Source organism: Melanerpes formicivorus, unplaced genomic scaffold (genome assembly GCF_026170545.1).
Source record: "Melanerpes formicivorus ecotype bairdi unplaced genomic scaffold, bMelFor1.0.p_v2 SCAF_38, whole genome shotgun sequence".
In the NCBI taxonomy this organism is placed as follows: domain Eukaryota; kingdom Metazoa; phylum Chordata; class Aves; order Piciformes; family Picidae; genus Melanerpes; species Melanerpes formicivorus.
The window spans coordinates 1,921,643-1,941,659 of NW_027142390.1; the positions used below are offsets into that span (position 1 = coordinate 1,921,643).

The following is a 20,017-nucleotide window of genomic DNA, read 5'->3' on the forward strand; positions in this document are numbered from 1 at the left end:
ACAGCAGCTTTTACAAACAATTGCATCAATGTTTTGATCTTTGATCCCTGGACAAAACATTCTTTTCTAAAAAGGGATTTTGAGGGAAAAAGTTTACATTTTCTGTATTTCTTGATGACAGCAATTACTTTTTAGGGCATGAACAGTTGCTACTTACATTAACTTCTGTTATAGCAATATCAACGACGCTACCAACAACAATTAAGGCATCAAAAGTGTTCCATGCATCAGTGAAATAGTGCTGTTAGGACAAGCATTCAGCAGAAAGAGAGCAAGAGAGAAACACAAACAGAAAAAGAGAAGAAAAGGACAGTGTTATAACACAGAAACACTCTAGGCTTCTCTGATGTACCACTATACAATCTAATCTTTCCCTCTCGTAGCTAAAAAAGATTGGTAGAAAAAAAAGGCTATTTATTTCCCATATCAACATAATTGGCCTAGGACTGGTCTGTACTTAAACTTTAGAAACATCAGATCAAAATCTGTGACTTGTCCAGATGATGGAAATAGTGGGGAGACAGAGAAAGAGAAGTAGGGACTGGGGAAAGTAAGCTGGGGTATACTCACATCAGCTTCACTGAGAACGACGTCTACTATGCTGCCAATAACGATGAGGGAGTCAAACGTATTCCAGGCATCACTAAAATAGCCCTGAACAGAGCAGGCAGGGTGCAAACGTTTGTGATTACACATGAAATGTCAAATATTTGCATACTTCTGTTTAGTTTTGCATAAACAGAAATTAGTTAAACAAAACCTGTGGTCTAATGAGAAAACAAAACAAAACAAACAATATTGCCTACTGAAGGAAAAGCAACATAAATGTGCATGTGTGTGTATATATATACTGTATATATATACATGTACAGACACACACACAGACAGACACACGCAGTACACATGCATAACACACCACTGTGTAAGCACAATGTTGGCAAGCAAGCCATCCTCCAAAACTGGGTGTGGATCTCTATCAAGACTGAAAAATCCAAACTTCTATACCCTGACAAGCATGGCAAAATCCCTTCAGTAATATTTCTACAAGGTCAAGCCAACTGAAACCTTCTTAACATGAATGACTTTATGATAGTTCTGCCTAAGTGGTTGGTAAAAACATTCAAAGGCTCAAAGCTCATCACTGGTTAATTATGCACAATTATTGATGTGGAACTGGGCATAAATTTAAGAGAACTGACTTAAGCTGCTATTCAGGAACTAGGTTTAATACAGGAACTCACACTACATTTGCATTCAGGGCCTGATTCTGTAACCATTAAGGTCAGTGCTAGGAACCTTAGCAACTTGAGCAATTCCTTAATGCCTTTAAGGCAGCTAGACCAATAACTGAAAAATCATCTTCATTAGTTACTTTGTCATCCTTCTGACATTTTATGGCTTTAAAAGTATGTGCATGTGTAAATCTGTCTGTATGTTACTGGCACGCTGCTGCAAATGGTTGTAAAGTGCTGTCATGCACTTTAACCTGGCATCAAAATTGCATGTTTGAGCAAAAATGCATTTCAGAAGAAACCCTGAGGTAGGTTCCAGAATCAGTCTGTCACTGGGAACAAATGAAGATGTATTACTCTGCTGCAGGCACTCCAAGGAGACAGGATTCTGTGTATTTTTGGCACTATGCCAGTTTTCTGTAGTTATCACAGAAATCCAGAAATGCAAACATTGCCTTTTTTCTCCTTCAGTATATTCATTTATCAGCCAACCCTAGGTAAAGAATGTGCATTGCACGACAAAGGCTGAAATGTGTGTTTGGTACATGCACATTCTGCTCTCCTGGTAATTAACTGTAAAATCATAGTTTGTCTGACACTAGTAGAGCTCTGAAAAGCAGATTTAGCAAAAGGTTTGAAATGACAAGTGTGCTAATCTAACCTTGGATCTATTCACACTTACTACTACACTGTTTATTAGAAGGTAATGTTTTAGCCCAATAGTTTGAGATGTTAAAGTGTTATTGACAAAGAAATGCAAAATCAGCTACAATATCTCAAGATTTCCAACTGTTAGAATTTCACAGTTTAAAGGTTACACCTAGTATTTGGGGGCAAAAGAAAATTTATTTGACGTGAAAACTTGCTCTTGAAGTCTCCAAGAGAGCTGCTGCAGAAGACAGCAGTTCTACAGAGCATCCCAGGAATTCTGAGCAGCCAGGAAGCTTCATTGTGCTTCTAATGCTACTCTTTTTTAGCTCTTTTGCAACACAAGTTGGTGTTTAATAATTCCCTGATTTAAGTAAGGGGCTGCAAGAAGAAAACAGATGGCAGTATGATTATCACTGCAGCCTTTTGTGCCACATACATTGGTTCTTTCTTCAGTTCATGTCCTGGGGAAAAAGCCAGTGTTCATGGATTTGGCCTCCTGAACAAACACATCTATTTCTGAGAGCCATAACCCCCATTGCTCCTTCCTTACACATCCTGCTCCAGAAGAACAAGCCATTCTCAAGGTTTCTACTAAACATCAAGCTGAGCCAGGATATCAATGATACTGAAATCTGTAATTCCAAAGAGGTTAGCAGCTGCTAAGTAACAAAGGGGAACTACTCTCAGTGCTCTTCCTAAAATTCATATTCCTTATTTGTCTTATTTAAAAGAAGTATCACTCCTGATTTTAATATATATATATATAATACTGGCAAACAGCAAACAGATAACCAGTCCTAAGATGTGCTATCCCTCTTCCTCTACAACAACAGGAATCAAAAAGGGCCTCCAAATACAGACAAATTTCAGCTATGGAAAAAGTTACTCTACTAAGGCAGACTCTACGGGACTGAAATAACAAATTCACATTTGGATTCAACACAGCTAGAACACTTTACACATTCATTTACTTTATGAAACCTTTTCCATCAGTATAGACAAATATTGTTCAAAGTAATATGTGAAGCAAAAGCATACAAAGAAACCAAACAAAACAAAACAAAACTACGAGAAAATAAAGATGGCTTTGGAAAAGGGAGGAATGGACAAGTCACAGCAAATAAACATCATGCAAATAAGTTGTTTTCACCACTGCAATGACCCAAGATCAATTCACTTACTAGCCATCTTTCCTTTTTTCTTACAAAAATCTGATGTAAAACGACATGGAAAATTATCACAAGTTTAAGTAACAGCTAAGCTATCAGGAAGCTGAAGATCCATTATGTGTTGATGTATTGTTTTAGATTTCAGAGCTGTGTTTTGTTTGGTACTCTACTAAACCAGGCTGAGTAACAGACTTTGGCAAATGTGAAGAACAATGTCTGCCCTTGTAACTTGCATTATGAAAGATTTGTTCACTGAGAAAGGCTGAAGGGTAAAAATCACAGATCCTGGGGAGTAGGTAGGCATAGAGAATTAACACCAAAAAAAATGTTGCTATAACTCTACCACATAAATATTTTAGTCCTTTTAGAACTGAGTTGAAAAGTCTAGGGCCTCATTCTGTAAAGCACTGTATGTTCCAACTTCCCAGTCAAGAAGTGCACCAGACACTCAGAATCACCTTTATTATCTATCATTTATCCAAGTTTTATGTATTTCAGACTTGGAAGACAGTCTGCAGTACCTTGGTTTTAAACAACACAGGATCATAGTAAGTGTATCAATAATTTATCGTAGTCTAGAGATTTTCATGACCAGTGACACCAAAAGATCACAGTTTTCACCTATTAAGGGGACACTGTCAAGCAGATGAGAGAAAGACTAATGGTTTTATCTACTGTTATTTTCATAGAGTAATGGAGTTTTTATGTGATGCTTTTCTAATCTCTGAAACAATATATTATTTTAATGCACAGAATGAATAAATAAAACTACCCATTCTGCCAGGCTAGATAAAGAAACCCACCAGTGACAGAGGAATGAATCAGTCTTTCCTCATGGACCCTCAGCAAAACATTAAGCTGGGTTTCAGATTGCTCCTATGTTATTAAATCTTAATGAGTTAAAGCAATTCATTGTTGTTTTAGGCATGCATCTAGTTTAAATTTCTGGTTACTGAAAGACATTCACATTCTGCTTGAGACTGCTAGCAATCATCGGTGAGCTAGGCAGTATTGGTTGGCAATGTGCTCTGTTAGAGAGTATCTGACATTTGCAAAAACTGAAGTCTTCAAAGAGTACCAGGAATAACCTTAAGGAGATTTAACTCCTTTCCCTTCCTGCTGATCCGTCTGTGCCAAATGGGCTCTCGACTTTGCCTTGCTAATTAACAAGTTTAAGGTGTTCTGCATCTACAGCAGAACAAAATTCAGGAAATGAGGCCCTTGCCCTGACAGTCTCTGCCCTTCAAACTCTCAGGGCTTGGACCCAGGGATCTCTCACAGAGAGACCTTGAAGTTAACACCTTTCATTCGGATAGAAAGCGTGTTGCAGATTTAAAACTTCAGTTGTACAGTGTCTTAGAGAGCAGTATTAAGACATTGCATTTGATAATGAGTAGAAGTCCATAAAACAAATGGAGCACTGTGTTTGATACACTTATGATCAGACCACTGTATTTTGATTCAGCTGCTATTTCTGACTACAGTCACAAGTGCATGGAGAACCATACAAGCATTCACAATCTTCTTTCAAAGAGCAGATGATAAAATGCAGCAAAATCTTCTGAAATTTCAGTGTGAAACAAGAATAGAGAACAGGAAATACAAATCAGGAAACACAATCAGCATACTCATGACACTGTGGTCCACACATCTGAGCTATCTCCTCTGCGGCCTCACACTGCTTTCTTTTTGAAGTTAAATTCTTAGCATTTAAATAAGAAAGGTGACACAAAAATACATAGAAGTTCGTTAGAAATGTACAATGGACTGGACAGTGCAGAGCAAGACTACAGGAGAGTGGGCAAGCAGTCACCCAGAACTCCACACTTCACATCTCAACACCAGACCTCAAGTGATGTACGATTTGTTCACTTCTGCAGGCAAATACAAGCTAGCTTTAAATCAAGCAGCTCAGGCTGCACAGCCAAGCTTATGGCTCAGTGCAAGCTGAGTCACTAGTTCTGAAAAGCTGAAAGTAGTTCTGCACCTGCTCCACGATGAACTCTGGGCAGCCATGGCTAGGTTGCTGTGAGCATGAGAGCTGGCTTGTCTAAAGCAGGAATGAGATTGCCCACACAGCCTAGAGTCATCCAGTTCACTACTTAACACCAAGAAAGGGCACAGTTCACAACCAATTACAGATGCAGATATTCTGATTACTTTAAAGGAAGGGCAATGGAAAATGAAAAATGCCAGCCCTAGGTGGGGAAATCAGGAAACTGCAAATGGTAGGGCTGGCTTTTTCCAAATCCCACGTGCAGAGAATGAGCACATTTTACTTCTCCACAGAGACATAAGCCCAGAATAAACATTGATTTCATCGGACTAAACCCCAAATTTAGTTCAGCCTGTCATTATGAACATTTGCACCGTCATGGATGCAATATGAGAACGGAACAAAAAGGCTGCATTAACTGTCACAGTTTGGTTTTCATCTTTTTTTTCCCAATAAGTAATTATCATTGTCAGTTTCTCTTGCACCTCTGTCTTTGAAAATGTGCCTGGATCAGTCACTTTGACAGTGTCCCTTTAAGGCAAGGAATCAACTACTCGCTGTGAGGCTCTCCACCAAGTATTGTGCAACAGAAAGTATAAACACTATTGAATACACAAATGATTTATGTGTGTGTTTGTAGCACTTGGCTATATTCAGACAGTAAAGAAGTCTGCATGTTTTGATAGCAAATCTAATATGATGTGGAGGTACTGGAGAGTAACTTAGTGCAAAGTCACGAATGAAGGACATGAGCTGGAGAAGTGATAATTCTTGCAATAGGAAATCTGATTGAGAAAAGGGCATTTTCATGATCTCAAAATACTCCAGATCTCATAAATCACCTTACAGTATTTTTTTTCCAGGTATCTGCATTTCATTCCCAGACATATTGTAAAGCTAACATTTTGGTTAGGATTTCACTGACGCATAAGTATGCAAAGTGGAGGTTTTGTTCTTTGGATAATACATAGCTAGTGTGAAACTTACGTTATGCTTAACTCCTGTGGTGATGACCTAATTAAATCTTATCTTAAACTTACCTTGGGTTTGAATGCAATCAGTTTCAAAACCATTTCAACAGTGAACACTCCTGTGAAAACCATATTCATAATGTCCATGGCATCATTGAAGAGCTTAGACTGTCCATAGTGCTGTGAATGGAAAACACAAGCCTTTTAAACCAAAGATTTTAGAACACTAAGGGGAAGTAAGGCAGCCTAAGACAAAGCTGACAGGAAAGTATTTTCTGGCAGTATATATGATGCTCACTATTTATATAGTCTTATATAAATACAAGACTAGTTGAATGCCTTTGGTCAAAAATGGAATCCTTTAAATCTACTATTAGTTTAGGCACTGAGTAGAACACAACTGTCATTTCTCTGCAGCCTAAGGGAATATTGAGAGCAATGGTTTTGAAAGGAAAACTGTTCCACCTCAATCCAGGAGCTTTAGACAACTGCAGTTTCCTAAGTTTTATATGCTAGGATTTAAAATTACATAACCTTGTGTCACGCCTGCTTAGAAAGCTTGCAGTAAGTTAGTCACAGAAAAACAGACATCGTGCAGAACTATTTTTAAGAGGATATAGTGTTTGCAAGTTTACTGAAAGAAGTAGCATGGTTTTGTACACTGAATTTGAACCATTCCTTTTCTTACTGAAATCTAGGATATTAAAGAAAATGACTACTTGGAAAAGTAGATGGGAGAACTGCATGCACAATATCCACCCTCCTGCCATGGACAGGGACTTCATAGAATGCTATGGATTGGAAGCAACCTTAAAATCAGAGTATCATCAGTCAGGGTTGGAAGGGACCACAAGGATCATCTAGCTCCAACCCCCCTGCCATGGGCAGGGACACCCCACACTAGATCAGGCTGCCCACAGCCTCATCCAGCCTGGGCTTACTGTCCAATCAAATATGGACTACTACATAGACAACATGAACACAGAGCAAGTACAGTATTTCACAGAAAGGTGAAATAATGCTTAAAGGTACTGCATAAAAAATGACATTAGATAAAAGAATCTAAGGGATTGAGAGAAATGTCTTCTAACAAAATTAGACTTTCCTGATTTTCTTGCATCTGGATAACCTTGGGACTACACACACACAAATTAAATTACACTGCAAGTACAAAATAAAGCTCAAAGAGTTTCATTAGGTCAGGAAGATCTTTGCCAACATCAAGCTGGTTTAAATGCCTTTACTTCAGAGAACTGATGAACAGACTAGACTATGTCACAGAAGAGTACTTGGATGGGAGGGGTCACTTCTGCAAATGTCTTTTCATAACAACCCCCCCAATGCCAAAATGAAAGGCATGCTGTCACCCATATTCCTCTGCAATTTATGCCAACAGCTTCAAAGAGCTTCTGGTTTTCCTACCTGCATAGCCAAGCAAAGCGTGTTCAGCATGATGAGGACAAACATGATGTACTCAAATCCTGTAGAATTCACCACATACCAGAACTTGTACTGGTAAGGATTCTTGGGAATGTACCTGCGAAGAGGACGTGCCTTCAAGGCGTATTCCACACACTGACGCTGCAAAGGCAAACAGACCACAGCTGTCAGGCTACACCTCAAAACTAATCAACTGGTAATACAATGAGCAAGTGTCAATTGTTAGGCATGTCTTTAAAACAGGCAGTCTCACAGTCTTGAGACGAAGGCATTTCTTTTTAAATGGAGGCTTTTATTAAGCTTCACTATTTATGAGGTAGGGTCATTTAAGTGATACTAAAGTAATGAAGTAGCTTACCAACTCACACTCAGTTACTTGCCACTGTATCTAATCATATACACAGCCACACAGGGAAAAAAATATCAAACAATGCTCATGGAAATGTCTGAAGAGATTCCCCTTTATACAGTGTAGCAGTAAAACATAGACTATGTGTGCATGTATATAGTATAACTGTTCCTTCCTCTGTAAGTCATGCTTTGTCTATAGTCAATTCTCAGCCATCAGTGTAAGTGCATCACATAAAATCCCAGAGTCAGCAAAATAAATCCTGAGGAAGTATTATTCCCAATAGTTTGGTTAAATTGCCCAGCAAGATCACGTCACATACACAGGAACATGTGGATTTGTCTCCTGCCTGAAATCTTTGTGCAGGCTGGGCCTTGCACTTGTCTTTTGAAGCATGCTTACACAAATCTGACTGCCAGGGCACAAAATGCAGAACTAATTCTGGCTAAAATGTCATGCTTAACTTTGTCTAAAGGAAGTGTGCTACAGCTGGACAAGAGTAGCTCAAAACTCACGACTAGTGACTGAGGAGTTTCACAGCCAAATGGTTCAACGGTAACATGGGACAGATTTCTTACATTTGAGTCTGACTCTCCCCTGTGAATTTCAGATAAATGAAACATTTTGAACACTTTCACACTATTCAGAACACAAAATTCCTCTGCCTACAGAAAAGCTGGGAAGGGCTTAATTCTCCTTAATGTGATACCAACAAGTGAGACACTAGGAAGTTAACAATCTTAATGTTAACACCTTCCACAACAAAAAGACTGACATGTTTGGCTTACAGAAGAAAACAAAGTGACCTGAACACCAGCTGCTGGTATTTACTAGCTCAGGCTTTTTACTAACGTGTTTGGTGCCCTCTTCTGACCCAAAGCAGAAAGGAAGTTCATCATGCACAAATATAAAAGGCTACTTTCAAAAGGGAAGAGCTCATTGTTTAACCTGATTTTTGTCCAGCTCACAGTTCTTATACTCTTGTTCTCCCTGTTCTTGGAACGTAACAATCACGAAACCAACAAATATGTTCATCATAAAGAAAGCAATGATGATGATATAGATGATGAAAAAAATGGAGATCTCCACTCTGTAGTTGTATACAGGTCCTACATTCTCCCCATTGGAATCAATGGCTTTGTACAGCAGCCTGAAAAACAAACAGAAAAGAAAAGGGGCAGACTAAGAGGACAGGTTTCAGGAATGGTCTGCTCTGTCACGTCAGCTTTTTCTAGTTCCTGATAGGGCTTATAATAATACTGAAAACCAGAAAATTATACCACACAATGTTAGTTTATTTCCCCCCAAAGAATCATGTTAATGATTACAGCAGTTTGTTGATTGTTTCCCTCCCCTCCTCGCCACCACCCCCAATCACATAGAGCTATTCTCCAAGACTCTTCCTCATTTAGGGAAGTAACAAGTGGCAGTTTGCTCCTCCTGGGTTTCTCTGTGCCATACACTATTCCCTGATTTTTTCAGTAGAAGTTTTACACAAAGGCCTGAAATTTTCATACTAGTATTATTTCAAGTGCACTGACAGATAAGCATTTAAAAGGAGTACTTCTGTTAGAGCTAAAAAGCTCATTACAGCAACAGCAGCTGAAAAATTCGGAATCAAGCAATTGATAAGAAGTTTGCCATTTACAGATAGAGGTTGAGTGAGGAAATGAATGAAAAGCCCACAGATTCCGAAGGACAGTAAGGGGTTTGTTATCCTTACTCCATGAGCAAGTTTTGACACCATCCCTGGAGGCTGTTTTGCTGCCCCAAAAGCCTGGTAGATGCTAAGAGAACTGTTCTAAACACTGAAAACATGAAGGGTTCACTCACGCAGGCCAGCCTTCAAAAGTGGATACTGTAAACAGGGCCATCATAGCAGACAGGACATTATCAAAGTTGAAATCGCTGTTTTGCCAGACCCTCTCTTTGACCATTGGATTATCAACATCTCCATCTTTATAAACAATGTATATCCCTCTGTGGGAAAGAAACAGTCATTAGTGACATAATGAATTAGCCTCAGTGTTACCCAGTGCTCTATTCAAAAGATTTTATTTCACTCCCTCCATAAACTTGGCTTATTCCCTTGCTAACCTGTGATTTTGGCAGATTTAAGGTGACAATTCCAACTGACATCAGCCTAAATGTCCTGACACATGCCTCACCATACCTGACACAGTTTAAATTACTCAGAATACAATGTCACTTTCTTAGATCAAAGATGTTCTCACCGGCATTCCTCTGGATTCTGCTTGGCCTCATCAGTGCACCTGTAGAATTTTCCCTACACACAAAACAAAAAGAAATGCCAGAATGCAGCATATGCAAATGAAAAGCCTTTAGACTATGATTGGTTCAGGATGGGACCAACCCAGTCTCAGCAGCAAGGCACCAAAAGCTCGACTCAGCTTTGCTTTCTGAGGCTGTCTGCTTACCTTGAAGAGCTGCACTCCGATACAAGCGAACATGAACTGCAGCAGGGTTGTAACGATCATGATATTACCAATGGTTCTAATGGCCACAAAGACACACTGAACAACATGCTGGAAAGGAGAAAAAACCATACACATTTTAATACAATTTGTTGTTCAGCATCACAGAATACACACTGTAGAAGTCTACTTTATCTCAGGTAATTTTAAAATGACTATTGCTATGCTGTTGGTATTGTATCTACTACCACAACTAAGCTGCTTCTCCAAATTCATCTTTAAGTCAGTTGACACAGACCCACCAGCATCAACTGACTGAAAATGACATCAGCACTGTGGAAAACCAATTATTATACTGCTCTGACATGTTGGTTTCACAGCAAGTATTACAGTCCAAACCTGCTCGTCGTGGCACTGCTGTTCTTCCACAGGAGCAGAACCCATCCTAGTATGGTAAGAATCAGGAATTGGTTTATGTCTGGCCCTGTGAACTACTCTAAGCAATTTTTCTTGCACAGGACTAAAGAATCAGGCCAACAGAAGAGTAATTTAAAAAATAAACATAGTCACCTTAAGTCCTTTTGCTCTATTTATTGCCCTTAGAGGCCTCAAGACTCTTAGAACTCTGAGGATCTTCACAACTGAGATAGCACTTGATCTAGGGGGGAAAAGAAGAAACTCCGTTACTCTTAAGGAAACTTATTTTATTACTAAGAGTAATAACGTTCTTGCAACTTCCTTTTACATGAAGGTTCCAGAAAGGTTCAGGATGCATATACAAGAATTTTTAAAGTACTTATTTTATGGATCCTTTGAGACAATTTTCTAATGCTGCTAACCTTAGAAATACCCTAAGAATGATTTTGATTCCTGGATTAACTTGGGAATTAGCAGATGGAGATTAAAAGATCTCAACTGAATCTCATCCTATTTAAGTAGAACTGCATTTTGAGGAAACAATAGCAGCCAGCCTTTCAAAGAACATATTGTGAAACTGAAAGCTTGTGTAGCAGGTATTCTAGCATAGGCAGATTACAAAGAGGGAAGCAGTGGACTGACACCCAAGCCTTGCTCTTTTCTAATATACCAAGGCTTTGATGGATGATTTTAAATGAGGCACAACTGCTCAGTCAATCAACACGCACCTTTGGACTACTTTAACGTGTAGCCTCATCCAAACCACAACAAAAATCTCTTCACTTCCCTAATTAATTGTCCTGATTATGATACAACTCCTTTCCCCTTCAAACTGCTAAGTTGTATGTCTCAGCAGTACAATGCTGAAAAGAGCAAGCTCACAGAAGAAGATGGTAGATATGGCAATAGCAGGAAAGAGGGCACGTAAACCTCCCGAGGCTCCAGGAATTATGTGCTACGCAACACCATGTCACACTGCTCCTCCTTGTTCTCTTGGGAACAGACAGAAGTAATAATTTGTTTCCAACCTGCATTAGCAAATGAGTATCTTTTGCCAGACCCAACCCTGAATACTGATACTGCACACCCACACACCATGGGGGAAACCAAAGGAGGTGAAACTGATTTCAGTATAAAATCCCAAAGCAAAAATAAATCATTCACATTGTAAGTACAGTACTTACTGAATACCAAATGATACCAGGGAAACACCCACAACCAGCAGATCCAGCAAATTGAAGTAATTCCTGCAGAAGGACCCTTTATGGAGGAATGCTCCAAATGCTGTCATCTAAAAATAGAATTGTCACACATTCAGTCTGTATTTCAATGCATTCCGATTCACATTTAGGCTGTTTACAAGACACTTGCCTGGAGTGTGAATGCATACAGGATTATCTCACTTTGTAAAAGGAGCTGAGATTCAGAACAGTCACACTATGTGCATTCATTTTTTTGTCTGAATTGTCATCGTTCTGCTCAGGCAATGCCTGCTCATTGTTTCTGATGTCAACAAACGTTGTATTTTGTGTAAGAGCTGATTTAGGCTGAGGTGATTGAACTGAACTGATTTGGCCTTTGTTAGAAGAATATCTACAAGAACTACGAAGTTTCCATCCTAACTGAACTGTAAGGTCCAGGCTTACAGCACAACCAGCACAAGGCTGTCACAAGGCAGCGTTAGATGGCTGTTTGCCTTCAGCTCACAGGAGACATGATGTGATCCTGTGTGGGTATCTCTGCATAACCTGGAAAAGGCCACTGACTGTTTTGTATTATGTGCAGAGAAGGGTCCCCAGGTTCTGCTGCTCTACATGGAACATCAAACATTACTTTCCCTATCATAGACATCTTCATTTTCTGCTTCCTGTGCCTCAATTAAGATGACTGAAACACACAAAGGGTATCTTGTGAAGGTACCTGCAAGCATCATTTGCAGGTTTCCTTAGGAGGCAATGACAGAGTCTCTATTAATTAGGGCTGCAGACAGAATCTGGGCAAATGTTCTCAGGTATCACCAAGCTGAATTTGCCTCCTAAGTATATGGATCAGGCTATTACCATAACTGAAAGTAAGCATCATGTAAAAATGCACAGAGCAATCCAGCCAAGCCATTAGAAGCACTGAATCTGCACTTAGTAGTCTTTATTGGGTTTTTCAATATTGATAGATTAGGACTGAAGCACTGAACCCAAAACCATGGAATTAAAATAAATACTTGTGATAAACACCTAGGAGTTCAGGCCCATGGATTCCAATTTCTACAGCCTTAAGGTCCACTTAAAAAGATCTGAGTACCCTCAGGTACTAGTTTTCCACAGGTAAGAAGAAAACTCAGTGCCAGTCAGAGAACATCTAGTACTGACTGGGCATTTTAAACTCATTACTTCCTACTCTGTTCCTTCTTTTCCCTCACAGCAGACTATCATTTCCTTCAAGACTGTTCCATAATGTAGAACAGAGCTCCTGTCAATGGGTGTCTCAGTTTATTGCATCACTATTTACAGGCATTCTGCATGAAAATGCATCAGTGAAAGCTACATACCTGCAAAGGAAGACTACAAAACACACATTCTTCTCTGGAAGCCCTTCTCTCCTTATTTTCATGTAAAACTTTGTTGTAATCAAAACACTAAGTGTTCCTCAAAACTAGAAGAATAAATAGCCTAAAGCTTTCAAATATGCCATGATATGAGAGATACAATATAGCTGTATAATAAAATTTCCCCTTTCATCTGTACAGAGTATGGCTAAACTCATTAAAATCAGACTAAAATAATCCTGACTATCAAATTTGCATCTCTCTGCAAATACTCACTTACACTGTAGTACTTTATCAGCAGCACACACAATCTGAGGTAAAGACTCTCACAATGGTAAAGAATAATTCACCTAAAAATGCAGGTGAAGATTGCATCTCCCCATCTTTACATGTGACTCATATTTCAATCATTACAAATATCCCTGCAGATGCATTTGACTACAACTCCACAGTGAATCATTCTGTTCTTTGCATAGATCAAGACCAAAGCAGAGCCTTGAGCTGATCTGAGGTGGCAAGTGTTGTCAAAAAGCCTTCAGCAGAGCAGCTGCTGCAGGACACTGAGCTGAGTGCCTGGGGCACCCCACCAGAGATGCTCCTTTTCTCCTGCCTGTACTTCTGTAACCAGAGAGGACCAGTTTAAAAGGTGAGGGATTAGCACAGCTAGGGGAGGGTTAAAAGCACAAGACCCTAACCTGACCTCTGTTTTCACATCTCTGAAGTACCACAAAAAGGATGGTAAACCAGATTTCAGCCCATGTAGGGATTACATAAGAGAATTCTTCAGTGCTTTAAACTGCTCTTGGCGGTTTTGATATTCACATCCACATATCAACACCATAGAATGTGGAAATCTTCATGTCTGCAAAGCAGTGACTAAGAGCCCAGGGAGGCTCCTCACATGCTGAGAGTTATTCTGGTTTATAGGGTTTTTTTAATTTGTTGAGTTCCTTCACTGCAGCTGACCATTTCTTGTTATCCTCAGTTCAGTTTCATGTACTTTCTGCCTGGAAATTAAGGAATTACATTGCTTCTGTAGGTTCAGTCTTGAATTTACTCCCTGCAGAACACACACAGCTTCTGTACAACTTAAGATACTGTGGAAAGCACAATGCAAAACCCAGCACAGAAGACATGAAGAACTCCAGCCATAAGCGAGCAAAGCCAGTGTCTGAGACGTGTTAGCAAAGCAGGCACTGTATACATACAGCTGTCATCTTCTGGCTGTCCATTACATTTTGTATGTATCTATAAAAGAGAATAAATTCTACCATAGCAGTGCACTGCACAGCAGAGTTTCCTGGAGAAACATTTTTGGCTAGATGGGGCTTCTTGTTTCTTTGCAATATCATACAATGATAGATTTCAGAAGCTCAAGTTCTAGACCTTCCTACAATCCTTGAACAATTGAGTAGTTCAGTGTCAAAACCTCTTGCAGTTAGTAGGAACGTTGCTTTTCTTAACAGATTGAGTTATGTCTCTTTGTGCCATGGTTTGTAATTCCTCTGTCTCCTACAGAAGCACATTTGGGACTGCAGGAGCACTACAAGCTGCTGCTCAGAACACATGGAAGTTTACCGACTCTCTTCTGCCACAGATATGGAGGTAACATTTTGTATGGCTTCTCAGATTCAGAGCTGGGCACCAGTTTGATCTACTGCTACAGTTCTCAAGTGCTTCATTCTCTCCTTTAGTCTGGCCTGTCTCTAGCAGTGAGAAACTGCTACAAACATTGTATGAGGAATCAACTCTATAGCAAGCTCCTCATTGCTGAAAATGAGCGGGGCAGGGAGGGGGGGAGGGAGAAAAAAGGGATAAACAAAAGTCTGGGAGAACATTTGCAAGCATAAAAGTAGTCCTATTACTGACAGTACAGCTCATCTTGTAAACAGCCCAAATAGTGCAACAATTAGTATCAATCAAACCACACTGTAAAGAGTATGCACAGCAGTATGAGCAGAAGCTGGGAGAAGAGATTTTTGTTAAGCATTTTTCTCAACTGGGAATGCAAAGTTTATGTACAGATTCTCAGTGTACCAGAAATTTAAGAGTATAGGTCAGGGTTACTCAACCAAAAACTCTTGGTGAATATGCACAAGAAGAAGCTTTTAGGAATAATGTGCAAACATTGGAGAATAGAGTTCACAAATTCCCACAAAGATTTTCATTTCATTGCTCAGTGCTTTTGTGCGTGTGAATCTAATGCTCAGTTGATGGTTTCTCTGCCAGTGCAAGCCTCATACATTTACAATCTGAGTAACCCCAACAGATAAATCAGTACACAAACCATACATTAAAAAGCCAATTTCTGATTCATGCATGGGTAATACATTTAAGCAAGCATATTTATGCCTTTCTTCTATTTAAATGTATGCCCAAGATAAATGCAAAGTGCCTTAGTATGTAGATAGATAAATGCAAGGTATCTTGCAAGTCCTATTGCAAGAAAATAGTTATCTACTATTTTAGCTCTGTGAATATAGTTCAGCAGAAGAAATGAGAAATTACATGCTGCCTCCTTAGAAGACTGATTATCTCTTTTGGAAATGCCAGAGCAAGGAGAAGGAAAAGCTCATGCGCAGCGAATTATTTTTCCCTTTTCTGACAACTCTAAGTTTAAAAAGGGTAAAAAAAAAAATAATGAATTATTAAATTGATGTAATGATAAAAACTGAGCTTCTTCATGCACTCAATGATAAAAAAATAACCAATCAAAACTATGAGGAACTATCAAATGAAAAAAAATATCCTCTGGTTTAAAAAGAGTTTAGCTTTGATCGTGTAGAGAAAAGGCGAAGAACACTTCAAGTGCCTTTTCTTGGCAGATGACACACAAGGAAAATCCTTTTAAACAAACTTCCTTTAAAAACCTGTTACCTTCAAAATGATCTCAAATGTAAACATACTAGTGAAGACATAATCTGCATACCCTAGGATCTGGAAGGTAAACAAAAAGTTACAAACATTATTGCTAAAGCTGCTTTTGAGTTAACAAGGATCAATTAACAATGCATTACCTTTAACAGGATTTCAACAGTAAAGATGGCTGTGAAAGCATAGTCAAAGTAACCAAGTATCTGCAAGGTATAATACGTGCCACAGTAAGACATTAATCTATTAAGGTATCTTTACAATTTAGACCACATGCACAACAACACCTGAATTAATCTAGAGGAGGCAGATGGGGAATTCAGACAAATTCATTTACAATTTCAACCAGTGTCCAACCATTTTTATCAACTGAATGTATTAGATATCACTGTGCTTAGGTATTAGATTTCACCCCTAAAGAGTTAACAGGGCCCCATAAGGAACACTTTCTTTCCATTCAGACTTTGCTCTACCAGCTTTCACAGGTACTTTCTTCAGGCCTCTAGCAGAAATACAGAACCATACACAAAGAACAAATACTTACTACTGCTAAGCCTGGTTTTTAACCAAAGTATTGTATCACCAAATGAAACTTCAATGGATGCACATCATTCTATGTTCTGCTACATTATACTGTTCCTGTGCAGACTCAGAGTTACACAAAGCAAATAAATAAGTAATCTATAATCTAAAATCAGCACTACAGCTCTTTTTTTTTTATCTCAGACTTGGAAAACTGAGCAGTGATTTATGTGTAGGAAACTGAAAAGAATCTGCAACAGTTGTACAGTGACAGGCAACCTTTTAAAAGATCATGGATGTCACATGGACCTCACTGCTGTTGCTGGGACACTTGCCATACGTGACTGTACAACCAAAATGTCACCCTCCCAGGGTGGCCATATCCCCAGCACCTCAGTTAGCAATCAATGTGCATTGCAGCAGGGCACTAGTCTAAAGGATCCTGCAACCCAGCTAGCAAACAGCTGTGCACAGAAACATGTTGCCAGCCCTTCAGCAACGGAAAAAATGGGAAGGAGAAATCAAACAGAGAGAACAAAGTATTCCTATTAGATCGTATCAAAGGAAATAATGGTTGTCCCCATGTTCAGTTGGAGATCACATCCTTCTGGTCCCTGCTGTGGCTGAAAAAATAGGCAAATGTCAAAGCTATTCAACAAAGATTAACCAGTGAGGAATTCATTCTAGAGTTAAATATTCCAAATCTGTAAACTTTCATCCTCACTCTGAGCTGGCTGCAGCACACGAGCGCTCAGGTGAACTCACGCAAGCACGTGCAGGCCTGGGGCACTGGTGAATATTTACACGAGAACAGCGTCGTCTCAAAATGCCTCACACATGTTACCTATGTCTCAATCACCACCACTCTCCAGTTACATTTGTCTTGTACTCCTCTAGTTGTTGTTATTATTATTAGTTACAAAAACAATTATTCAGCCCTTCAAGTCGTTTCTACAGGAACAATTTCAGTATTTCCCACCAGGTCTCTTTTTCTTATCCATTAATGTGATTTATTCATGAGATTAGACTTGTCCAGTTTTATAGATGTGGGGAGCACACAGCTCTACTGAATAGTGCATGAGGAGTGTCTTGTTCTATGACCTCTTTTCACCTTTGAAGAAAAAGTTTTATCTTTCTGAGTTTTGCTAATGCCACTGAAAAAACGTTCAGAGAATGTCCACAGCCAAAGTAGTACTTTCAGAGGCTGCACCGACCCTAGGAAGAAACAGAGGAACACAACTACTGACCTTGTAGGCCCATCTTTCCTGTAAGAGGTGGAAGAATTTCTCTAACTCTCATCTAAGACAGGAAGGGCCTGGAAGCTCTGTCAAATATCCTAAGTCCCACAGACTATTCCTAAGTCGCATGATGTCTGCAGTTTCATATCTACTCTAGAGCACGCACAGCTCACACAAAAAAAGGAGAGGCTTGCTTCACCACTAATACAAGTGCAACAAGTGTGAGACAAACATTAGTGGCCACAAGATTCATTGTGCATATGAGTCTTCTACTACACTAAGAACTTCAAATGGAAGATTGAGGAATTTGGCTCAGGAGATGCACAGATGTTTACTCACCACATACACTACCCTTCTATTGAATGGAAGCATTTCTGAGTTCAACATTCTAATAACTCTTCTGTTTCTAAAAGTATATATATTAAAAAATCCATGCAAAACTCTGCAGTTTTGACATCTGTCCATAGTATCATTCAGGGTTGGAAGGGACCACAAGGATCATCTAGTTCCAACCCCCCTGCCATGGGCAGGGACACCCCACACTAGATCAGGCTGGCCAGAGCCTCAGCCAGCCTGGTCTTAAACACCTCCAGGGACGGGGCCTCAACCACCTCCCTGGACAACCCATCCCAGGGCTTCACCACTCTCATGGTGAAGAACCTCCTCCTCACATCTAGCCTGAAGAAAGGGCATTTGAATTCACATCAAGGCACGTTCTGATCCTGGCCTTATGTGTGACTTTAGAAAAAAAGCAACACTTGTTTCATTTCTGGTATGGCCAGTCAGGAAGCCAAAGACCTTCAAGGCTTAGAGTGGTGGTACTCAAACTCATTAGTAGCCACAGATACTTATTTGAAAGAAGAAGTATTACCCTTACAAATCTGTACCCTCAACAGCACAGTGATACTCTGAGTTCCCCAAGACTGTATACCAGAGCCAACAAAGGAGAAGAGGTCACAGTCTGTACCAAGCACACTGTAAACAGTAATAAGTCTAAATGACATTTTTAAATCAGTGTCAAAGGCAGAGGTGCCAGGAGTGACTCAGGAAAGGTTCATCAAGTACACCAGCTGAAAATCATGAAAAGAGTATTAAAACCATAAAGATTATGCTCAGCTTTCACATTTTTCATTCTGTTCTATTTATAGCCAAAGATAAAACCCATAATGTACACAAGAAGTGGTTGGAATACCTACGAGTTCCTTGTCTCTGAAGATTTATGGGGGGGTTTTTAAGAGGGAAAAAAAAAAAGTGTAATATAAATATAAATCCATGAAAATACAAATGAAAAAGTAAAAGGAAGATTTCTTAACTTGCAAATCAAAAAGCAGGCACTGGTCCCAGGTGATTGTGATCCTGGGAGGATGCAATTCTCCTCAGACATAAAAATGGAGGGCTTACATTATTTCGAAAGGAGTGGCTGCGAATTGGATCTTCTGCTGCCAGGGAAACACTGCTCAGCATGATGAAGATGAGAATCAGATTGGTAAAGATGTGGTGATTGATGAGTCTGTGGCATCCCACTCGAATTCTAAAGAAGAGATATAAAAATATAGCATGTGTGCAAATAGCAATCAGCAGATGGCTAATACATGGTGTTTTCTATTACTCTGCCAACAGTGACAGAAGAGTGCAACTATCAGCAGCTAACAGCTGTGCAAATCACAGAATCACAGACTTCTTTTTGGTTGGAAGAGTCCTCCAAGATCGTCAAGTCCAACCTTTAACCCAACACCACCACGGCCACTAAACCATGTCCCCAGATGCCATGGCCACACGTTTCTTGAACACCTCCAGGGATGGTGATTCCACCACCTCCCCAGGCAGCCTGTTTCAATGTCTGACCACTCTTGCAGCAAACAAATTGTTTCCAATCCCCAACCTAACACTCCCCTGACATGATTTCAGGCCATTTCTTTTCATTCTGTCACCTGACACTAGAGAGAAGAGCCCAACCTCACTCCAACCTTTCCTCAGGGAGCTGTAAAGAGCAATGAGGTCTCCCCTTAGCCTCCTCTTCTCCAGGCTAAACACCCCCAGGTCCCTCACCTGCTCCTCACCGTGACTCCCCAACACTCCAAACACAGTAAGTATAAAATCCTGTGTGACTGGCTTCTCATTTGCATGAGCCATGACAAATTAATGACAGCAATAATAAAAAATACTGAAGCTATTGCTCTAACT

The 20,017-nt window shown here is 39.7% G+C and overlaps 1 protein-coding gene across 10 annotated transcripts in view; it reads right to left on the reverse strand.

The window, feature by feature from the left end:
- Positions 1–20,017, reverse strand: part of CACNA1D (calcium voltage-gated channel subunit alpha1 D) — a 184,241-nt gene that overhangs the window by 44,316 nt on the left and 119,908 nt on the right. For 5 of the 10 annotated variants that reach the window (XM_068157789.1, XM_068157792.1, XM_068157787.1 and 2 more), the window contains 12 exons: positions 19,235–19,364; positions 16,220–16,279; positions 11,845–11,951; positions 10,814–10,901; positions 10,247–10,354; positions 10,043–10,095; positions 9,642–9,788; positions 8,757–8,958; positions 7,442–7,600; positions 6,089–6,199; positions 571–654; positions 158–241 (listed from right to left, as the gene is read on the reverse strand). In XM_068157789.1, the coding sequence (XP_068013890.1) occupies positions 158–241; positions 571–654; positions 6,089–6,199; positions 7,442–7,600; positions 8,757–8,958; positions 9,642–9,788; positions 10,043–10,095; positions 10,247–10,354; positions 10,814–10,901; positions 11,845–11,951; positions 16,220–16,279; positions 19,235–19,364 (1,333 nt within the window). The remainder of the gene's footprint in view (positions 1–157; positions 242–570; positions 655–6,088; positions 6,200–7,441; positions 7,601–8,756; positions 8,959–9,641; positions 9,789–10,042; positions 10,096–10,246; positions 10,355–10,813; positions 10,902–11,844; positions 11,952–16,219; positions 16,280–19,234; positions 19,365–20,017) is intronic. The other 5 variants (XM_068157794.1, XM_068157793.1, XM_068157798.1 and 2 more) reach the window with 3 other exon arrangements.